At 40.8% G+C, this 9750-nt stretch overlaps 1 protein-coding gene across 4 annotated transcripts; it reads right to left on the bottom strand.

Moving 5' to 3' along the window:
- Positions 229-8384, bottom strand: LOC8084236. 4 transcript variants are annotated; one of them, XR_002455631.1, is made up of 3 exons: positions 7689-8368; positions 1601-2115; positions 229-1024 (listed from the first exon to the last, which is right to left on the bottom strand). XR_002455631.1 is itself a non-coding variant. In XM_021466270.1 (2 exons), the coding sequence occupies exons 1-2, from the start codon at positions 8186-8188 to the stop codon at positions 1848-1850; spliced, it is 768 nt and encodes a 255-aa protein (XP_021321945.1). In that variant the 5' UTR covers positions 8189-8368; the 3' UTR covers positions 1383-1847. The 4 variants fall into 4 exon arrangements, 2 of the variants coding, with proteins under 2 accessions (XP_021321945.1, XP_021321946.1); XR_002455630.1 differs by having other exon boundaries at positions 229-1028; XM_021466270.1 differs by lacking the exon at positions 229-1024 and having other exon boundaries at positions 1383-2115.

Below are 9750 nucleotides of genomic sequence, written 5' to 3' on the forward strand. Positions count from 1 at the left end.
TGCAAGTTCTTATTAATAGATCAATTGGACTTTTTATAGCAAGAGTACAAGTTCCTGTTAAATGTTTTATAGTAGGATGAACATTGTGCACATGGTGTGACAAGATGAACTTTGTCAAAAACATGACGTTTTTCCACTGCAACTTGCAAATGTGACCAACATTGTAGTGGAAAACTAGGAACTACATTTGTGCAACATGATGCAATATATTTGTTACAATTTCCATGGTTTTTTCATCAACACATGAAGGACAAATTTCTATTAATAGCTTTTTATAGTCAGATGGACAAACATTACACACATGATGTGCAAGATGAACATCAAGATTATATTGTCTACCACCTGAAGTCAGTTATACTATATAGAAGCAAATCATATCAGATGAAAAGAAGAAAGGTTGCGGTTGCAGATGTGATAAGAATTGAAATTAAAAAGCAAAGTAATTGCAGAGAAAATAAAAACTAATTGCACAGTTTGGTCGGAATTGAAGAGATAAGTCTTTTGAGTCTAGTTAGTACATGTTTGGATAATATTTGTCAAATACAAACAAAAGTGGTACTATTCCTATTTTGCAAAATTTTTTGGAACTAAACAAGGCCTTAGTCTATTAAGGCATAAATTATCAACATACACGCTGCAACTGTAACTGAACAATGGGTTGCACAGAAGCATAACAGAACATAGCTCCACGACCCAATAGTAAACATTGCAAGCAATACAAATCCAATCAACTATGGTCACTGTAATCCTGAACATTAGTACCTATACCCAAACCAATAATAAATACAACAATTTAAGACCATATGTACAAACATTTCTTAGGAGACCACAAACAAGATGAAATATTTTTTGTCTAATACTAAGCAACAACATGTGATAAAGAAACTTCTAGATAGAATGTTCCCTGGATGGGGAAGACTAAAGACTAAAGAGAGAAGGAAATTGTAACAAGTCTTCAACTCATCGGGGTAAACTGACATATGCCATGATGAATACAACTCTCAATTCCTTGAAATTTATTTAGCTTCCTATCACAATTCAATGTAGCAATGAGTGTTAGTAACATGAGACATCACTGCATTATACACACATACGTTGGCTGCATTATACACACATACATAGACTCACTGTGCTGATGCATTATAACATCGAAATAGTAGTCTAAAAAATCACTCAGTGTATCTGATATAAACACGGAATACAACTAAATGTAAGTGTTATTTTCATTCAATTAGACCTACCAACACCATAACAGGTATAACACTACTCCATATTTAGTTTTGGATTTTACTTGACTGCTATTAGGAAATAGTTGTTGGTACTGCAGACATATTTCCATATAGTACAGATTAATTTCCATGAACAATTGGACAAATCAAATGTGTAGCAGAAATATCAAATATCCCTTAATCCCTTAAAAGGAATAAACGCAACTCCTCATTAACAAATTTCAGAAGTGAAGCAATTGCACTTTAATCTATATTATTATAATGCATACCACTTCCACTGTTGCAAATTTGCAAAAATACACTTCTTCTAAAAAAATATGTTTACATAAAGTTAAACTATCAAATTGTGATCTAGTATCAAACTCACATACCTCTTCTAGCTGTTGAAAGCTCCAAATTTGTTTTATTCCTTTCAAGGATTAAAGAAGGCATCTTGCAAGCAGACAATTGTTCTAAGTTGCACAGCTTTCTCTACAGTTTTTTCTGCACTATAACTTAAGGAACATTATTTCTTGTTTTTACGATTTGGTGCACCTTGACACCTGTTATTTACAACGGAACATCTCCATCTCTGCAGGGCCATCATGTATCAAGAGATCGTTGGTTAATCCAAACAAATCATTTCAATAACAGATCAGAAGGTGCAGTCTTTCTCTTTCCACCATTCATTGAAAGCTTTCTTTTCATCTGAATTTCCCGGACTGTTTCAGAAATCAAGAGACTCAGTTTTGGAACACTCTTAGTAGTCAACGGCAGGTCAATTCCAGCATTTCGCAAAGCTTCTATGATAAGTTTCTTAGATTTTGGGTCATGGTCAGCACATCGCAATGGAGCAATGCCTCTCAGAACATGTTTTCCACAGGTTGCTCCCCCATTTGGCAAACCACTGCATGAAATCATAAGAGTAAACAGTTGAGACATGAATGATGCTTGCTATGTACAAAATGAACAGAGAAAATAACTAAAAGGTAAAGTTAGCACTACACAAAATCTATGTTTCGTTTCATACACTGCCATGATGAATGTTCCACACATGCCCATGCATATGTGCAAGACCCAAGAAAGAAGTATTGATTACTAAATATAGTTCCTCAGTAAAAAAAGAAAAAATGAAAGAGTATAGTATACAGATGGAACTAGGGAATACTACTTAACAGAAACAAAGAAACCCACCAATGCAATAAGTGAGCACCAAAATTAACTACAACCAACAATATTTAAAGCTGAAATTCAGATATATAGAAACAATTAATTCTGGATTTGCTATACTCCTAGTCTCCTACCTAATCCCAGTAAGATACAACATTAATTACCATTCTCTTATGTAAAAAATTTAATATGCAAGTATAATGATGATAAAATTTAAGAGGTCTTTAACATAAAGATAACAGATAATGATGGCATAAAAATACTATTCTCCTACGTTTTTCCAGAAACAAATGTAACCAGGGCATCAATGCAGTAAGCCAAAGTGTTTCATTTGACTTTGTATTAGTAGGAATGTAAAACCAGACTTAATTAACAGTTTGACAGAAAAAATGGGAACCAACGTTAGAGAATGTCCATTTCCTTGCTGGGTCATTTTGAGAATAAAATCAGTCTTCTTAATATAATAATATGCAAATCTCCTGTGTGTTTCAGGGAAAAAAAACAAAACGAGTAAAAAATGTGTTGGTGTTGACAAAAAGGTCACACACAGACTGAATGTTCAATGCTCCAACTCCGGATTCAACTTTGTCAGCTAATTGTAAGACTGTCTCAGTTAAGTCCGATCTTTTACGATTGCTGATAGTTATCCTTCAATTCTTATCAAAACCTGCACGGCTGCATCGGTTAGGTCTGACCTTGTATGGATTTTGACACGAATCCCCCATAAGACCCTCACAACCAGCCAAATTGTGGAAGCATGTGGAGTTTCCATTCAGACATGATACTCTATACTAGGCAAATATATCATGCCATATTGAAACAGACCAAAAAATACTAAGAACATTTGAAGTGACACTGGCACGACATGAGCATGACAATGCAGCCTGAGCGTTCAAGGGTTTATAAAGATGTCATGCCAGTCAAGAATGCTGTGAATAATCGCATAAATGCAGTAGCGTAGTATGCCCACATGTAAATTTGGAGCCAAGCAAAAAGATAGAAGTAAGCTTAGTCAACTGTTTCGCCTGGATCCTCATCCAAAACAAAATCTCGCCGGCTAACAACCTACAGCTAAGAAACTGGCCACACCAGGATCATTGCGTCATGTGCAACGGGCCACTGGAGTCAGGTCTCCATCTCAGCCTACTATGCCCAGCCAAACAATTTTGGGACATTGTGCTAACCTGGGAACACTTTGATGTCAATCTAATTAGGTCATAGACCCAGCCAACTGAAATCAACTCTTGGTGGGTGGAAGCAGCTGCAAAAATCCCAAGACAAAGGCAGCGACACTTCAATGGGGTGGTTATATACATAATTTGGAACATATGGAAAGAAAGAAGTAGAGGATCTTTGATAACAGTTCTTTGAATGCAAACCAGGTGGCTCACAGGACAAAGGAGGACATTGGCTGGGATCAAGGGCGCTAAACAATTTCGCTTAGTTGAGAGTGTCATGTTGGAATGTGTGCCCTTGGGAACCTAGGCTTACAGGCATGTTGTATATAAACTTTCTTTTCCATCTTAATTGAGAGGCAGAGCTCCTGCCAATTTTTCAAAAAAAACCTTAGTTGCAGTGCAGCTCAAGGTATGCATTGGTCAAGCTCAGCCATGCTAGCTTAACTTGCAAGGGTACCATAATTTTCTTCATGGGTAGGAATCAAGTGAGCATTACTGGAAAAGAAATTGGGCCACATACAATGTTATATGTGCAAATAATTTTGTTTGCATGGCCCGTTGATAGTTATTAAGCTCATAAGGCAAGGTGTGCAACCCAACCCCTTTCACATAATCGTACCACCTAGACACTTATGGCATAGACCTAGGTGATCTGTCATGGGCATAATGAGGGGCGCTGTAGGGTGCAAGTGTCCTAGTTGGGCCTTAAGCCCATTAGTGTTAATTAGTGTCTCTCTTAGTTATTTGTCTATAGGAATAGTACCATATTGTCTAGGCACAAGAGGTGTTAGTCCTATGTACCTTTTATATTCAGCCCATGGGGCACAATGGAAAGCAAGCAAGGAATTATGAAGAAACAATTCTAGTCTCCCTCAATCTCTCAAGCTCTTGGCAAAGCATAAGGCCTAGTTATCCCAAAGCTCTTGGCAAAGCATAAGGCCTAGTTATCTATCCCAAATACACCTCGTCCTTAACATCTGGTATCTAGAGTCCAGCGATCCTCTTCATCCAAAAAAAAACATCGATTCAGATCCCGATCCCCACCACCATCCGCCGCCGCCGCCACCGCCACAACTCCAACACCGGCAGCCGCCACCACAACCAACAGGCCGCCGTCCGCCTCCCCCTGCACCAACAACCTCGAAGCTTCCCTGGCGACCATCACAGCCGCCATGAGGGCCAACGCCGCCGCCATCAAGGCCCTGTCCGCTGAGTGCTCGGCGTCCAGCAACAACTCGGCTGCCGGGAAACACCACAACAATCGTCCGCCGCGGTTCCAGAAGTTGGGTTTTCCGCGTTACGACGGTAATTCCGACCCCCTCATCTTCATCAACAGCTGCGACACATACTTTCGTCGAGAGCACATCATGGAGGAAGAAAAGGTATGGATGGCTTCCTGTCATCTGGACGATGGCGCTCGTACGTGGTTCCTCCAAGTCCAGGAGGAGGGCACCCCGACATGGCGTCGCTTCACCGAGCTCCTGCAGCAGCGCTTCAAACCAACTCCGCGCCCCAATCCGCTCCACCGGCTGTCCCTTGGTGTCGACAACTGCCTACGCAGCCTTGCGGAGATGACCGCACACCTGGATCGCCCCGGGTGCGTCTCGAGAAGGAGGACCGTGAACGCCGAGCAGCTGTACGCCTCCAGGCAGCAGCACGGGGACTCCTGGCACGTCGCCGAGCGCAGGCTCTTTGTGCCACAAAAGCATCGAAGGAGCAAGCAACGGTGCACCTCCAGGCAGCAGTGCGAGGAATGCTTGTCCGTCGCATGGTGCGGCAGATACGCATGCTCCTCAGCTCGACGTTGTCGTACGTGTTCATCCACTCGGACTCGCCGATACGGCCTGCGGCTCCAATTGCAGTGGGGGTCCAAGTATGGGTGTTTCCAGTGCAGCGACCTCGCATCAGCATCCAGCATCAGGCATCAAAGGCTATCTCATTCAGCCTTGTGCCTGCCGTGGTGCTAGACACTTTCAGCATAAGAGCCAGCTGCTTCACACTCCACCCTTTAGCCTACATGAAGCCAGCAGAGGCGCTCTTTCCATGGGATCCAGGTGGATATCCTTATATTTTAGTCTTCAATATAAAGGGGAAGCCGAGATGTAAAAGGCTTAACCCTATTTCGCTTCAGCTCTCCAGCTCGAGGACGAGCTGGGTCTCCAAGAGCGGGGGAGATGTCATGGGCATAATGAGGGGCGCTGTAGGGCGCAAGTGTCCTAGTTGGGCCTTAAGCCCATTAGTGTTAATTAGTGTCTCTCTTAGTTATTTGTCTATAGGAATAGTACCATATTGTCTAGGCACAAGAGGTGTTAGTCCTATGTACCTTTTATATTCAGCCCATGGGGCACAATGGAAAGCAAGCAAGGAATTATGAAGAAACAATTCTAGTCTCCCTCAATCTCTCAAGCTCTTGGCAAAGCATAAGGCCTAGTTATCCCAAAGCTCTTGGCAAAGCATAAGGCCTAGTTATCTATCCCAAATACACCTCATCCTTAACATGATCTCACATGTACAATCATGAATGCCCAAGAGTAAGTCCGTCTCAACTCAACACGTGACACCTGACAGGATACCAAGACTATCCATTTATTGTGCGAAAGGTAGTCTTAGGATTTCCAACCATTGCCACTTCACTTCATCCTATCACTTCATGTGCCACCCAATCATCCCTTTCAGCATTTCCTATCTTCCATTCCCCTTTGCTGCCTCCATTTTTCCACATTGTTGCAGCCTCCTTACTGAAGTCAACAAGAAAAGCAAGGGTGGCATAACAAGAGACAGTGGGTGATGCCGAATCAATCCCCTGAAGGATGAGAAAATAGGAATAATTGAACCGAAGAATAGTGGGAGACAACAAAAATGAGCTGTAGAAAGTCAAGAGAAGGCAGGATATGGCTGAATCTTCTCTCAGAGGGGTGAGTGACAGCAGAATCAAGACAGAGAAGGTACACATGAAATGGGCAGGATGAGGCCCCTGTGGCAACCTACATATTGGTTGACAATACATTAAAAACAATGGCAAGGTTAATAAGAAGACATCAATTGTAGGTGCAGAGCTTGATTAAGCGGAAGAGCACACAAAAGGAGTTGCCAGCAGTCCGCAAAATTTCTAAAAGTTCAGTTAACAATGCCAGCTAGTCAAACTAGCTTGTGTATTCCAAAACATATTTCTTTGGTGGTGAGAGAAGTTAAGGTGATAAATGGATCCACTGAGAGAGAAGATATGGCACATTCACTTGGGTTAAGCAACACATGAAGAGAATTTAATGCAATGCAGTAACAAAGTCCTGAGAAGACCAGAAAGCTAAACTCTGAAACATTCAGCATAGTATCCATGACGATGAAAATCATATCTACCTAGCAGTTGAGCCCCACCCTCTTTTTTTCAAAGGTTAGATGGAATAACTTGCTGAACATGGAAAGGTATCGGCACATGCCAAAGCAATTGTGGAGTGAGGATATTAATTGAAATTCACATGCAATTAATTCAGGATATGATTGCGTAATCTGATAAGTTAAAATAAAGGTATTGATAGGATATAGATAAGAGAAATGAAGAATGCAGCAGCTATATAGTTAAGTTCAAGGATTCAGCAGCTATAGAGTTTCCAAAAATGCCTTTACCTATCCAAAGCCACAAGGCAGCTACAAACCAGCCTCGGGTTCTGTTGCATTTGGCAGTTGCTAGTTCCCATTTATCATCACGTGCATCCACTAGTATTTAAATTTCACCAAAATACCATATAAGTACTGTAGCTAATAACATTAGTCCACACACTAGTGTAACAAACTTTCAAAAGGGAAACAAGGAATACATGAGAACCCAGGTATTCCGAACAGAATCGTGAGCCTTCACCAAATAATCGAACTATATATGTCTGTAGACTCAGTCTTCTGTTAATCATGTGCTAGAAAATAAAGTTCAGTAACACAAACACCAAATCCATGTGCTTGAACAGGTTTTCTACATAAAAAATAGTAGTAAAAAAGTCTACAAATTCCACCTATGATAAAATGAAGTCACTAGCAACCGTGGACTAGTGCACAAAGTCCGTCAACCAGAATTATACACAAATATTGCGAAATTATACCACCCAAGCACATCTTGGACTAGTGCACCCATGAAGCATACCTTTTCCTAGTGGGGAAGGCGCAGGGCTGATAGAGCTGCTGCTTGGGGTCCAAGAGGATGTGATTGAAGCAGTAAAGGGACAGGGGCACCGCCTTGGCCTCGCAATTCGAGGCCGCACAGCCCGCCCTCCCGCCCGCAGCCGACACAGGAGGAGGGGCAACGGCACAATTCTCCAGCGGGCCAACGACGACTCCATTCTCTGGCGGTCCAGCACTGACTCCATTCTCTTTCGGCGGCAGCAGCGGCGTGGGCTCGTCATCGAGCGCGGGGCTGGCGCCGTGCTCCCACCAGTACTCGCCGTGCCTTGCGGGGAGCTCATCGGCGAGCATCCAGTACTGGGCGCGGTAGAGGGAGCAGAGCTGCACCAGGCGACGGCGGCGCCGATAGAGGACCTCCTCGCGGGACAGCGCTGCCGAGAGACTGAGCTCCGCATCGCGCGCCGCGCCGACGACCTCCACCGGCAGGCGCGGCGGCGGCAGCGGCGGGTGGGGGTCGTCCATGGAAATGGAATGGACCAGGTCACCAGGGGTATCCCACGGCTAGGGTTTCGGGGTTTAAGGAGGCGGCGCGGGCGGGGAACCAGAAGCGGCAGGTTTGCCGCCGCGCCGCGGGGCGAGGCGCGGAGCTGAACGGTGGAGTGGAATCACATCAGAACGGACCCGTCTCAGAGCAAAGAGCAAAATCCACCGCCGGTCCTTGAACTTGGTTGGCGGTGTTATCTAGGTCCCTAAACTTCTAAAGTGATATCTATGAGTCCATAAACTTGACAGACGGTGTCATCTAGATCTCTGAACTTTCAAAGTAATCACCACATGTCCCTAAACTTGGCAGGTGGTGTCATTCCAGTCCCTGAACTTTCAAAATGATGACTGCAGGTCCCTAAACTTGGCAAGCGGTATCATTCTTGTCCAAATATGGTCCAACCTACTCTATAAGTTGTTATGTGTAAATTAATCATGCATTATTTATCTAATATTTATCATGAAAATATAAATTATATAAAATAATTTATATCAACAAAAAATAAATTAAAGTGTTAAAATAATTTACACCAACAAATATATTAGGTTTAAATTGAAGTATAAAAATAGTAAAATTAATTAAATATTTATATATCATTGATAGTATTACAAAATAATATTAAAATTCCTATATATAGTATTAAAAGTTTTCTCTATTAAAAGTTACTTCTAATTTTAGTATTATTTTTAAAATTTTAATAGTTTTATTATAAAAGTAACTTTTCTCTATTATTAATATTATCACATTATTATAAAATATTTTAATACCATAATACTACTATTAAAAGTTTTAATACTATAATACTACTATTAAAGGCTAACTTTTCTCTGTTATTAATACTATCACAATATTATTAAATATTTTAATACCATAATACTACTATTAAAGTTTTAATACTATAATACTACTATTAAATGTTACTTCTATAATAACATTATTAAAAGTTTTAAAATAATACTAATATTAGAAGTAACTTTTAATACTATAGGAATTTTAATATTATTTTGTAATACTATCAATGATACACAAATATTTAATTAATTTTACTATTTTTATACTTTAGTTTAAAGCTAATATATTTGTTATTGTAAATTAGTTTAATACTTTAATTTGTTTTTTATTGATGTAAATTATTTTATATAATTTATATTTTCCTGATAAATATGAGATAAATAATGATTGATTAATTGACATGTTGGATTCACATTAGCTTAAATAGAGTAGGTTAGACTATGTTTGGATAGGGATGATACCGCTTGCTAAGTTTAGAGACTTGTGGTGATCACTTTGAAAGTTCAAGGACTAGAATGACATTACTGGCCAAGTTTAGGAACATGTGTTGATTACCTTGAAAGTTTAGGGATCTAAATGACACAGTCTGCCAAGTTTACAGACTCACAAATATCACTTTAAAAGTTTAGGGATCTAAATGACACCGCCAGCCAAGTTGAAGGACCGGCGGTGGATTTCACTCCAGAGCAAATCCTGCCCTGACTGTCTTTTTTTTTTCCTTGTTCAGCCCATTTGCTGGGCAGCCCAA

The sequence above is a fragment of the Sorghum bicolor genome, chromosome 8, assembly GCF_000003195.3.
Source record: "Sorghum bicolor cultivar BTx623 chromosome 8, Sorghum_bicolor_NCBIv3, whole genome shotgun sequence".
NCBI lineage: Eukaryota > Viridiplantae > Streptophyta > Magnoliopsida > Poales > Poaceae > Sorghum > Sorghum bicolor.

What these genes read in the sequence shown, in the direction of transcription:
- LOC8084236 (XM_021466270.1), bottom strand. Translation starts at nt 8,188, where the DNA reads ATGGACGACCCCCACCCGCCGCTGCCGCCGCCGCGCCTGCCGGTGGAG. An exon ending in GCCTTCCCCACTAGGAAAAG is followed by an intron (nt 2,116 to 7,688) that starts GTATGCTTCATG and finishes GATTTCATGCAG; the next exon opens with TGGTTTGCCAAATGGGGGAG.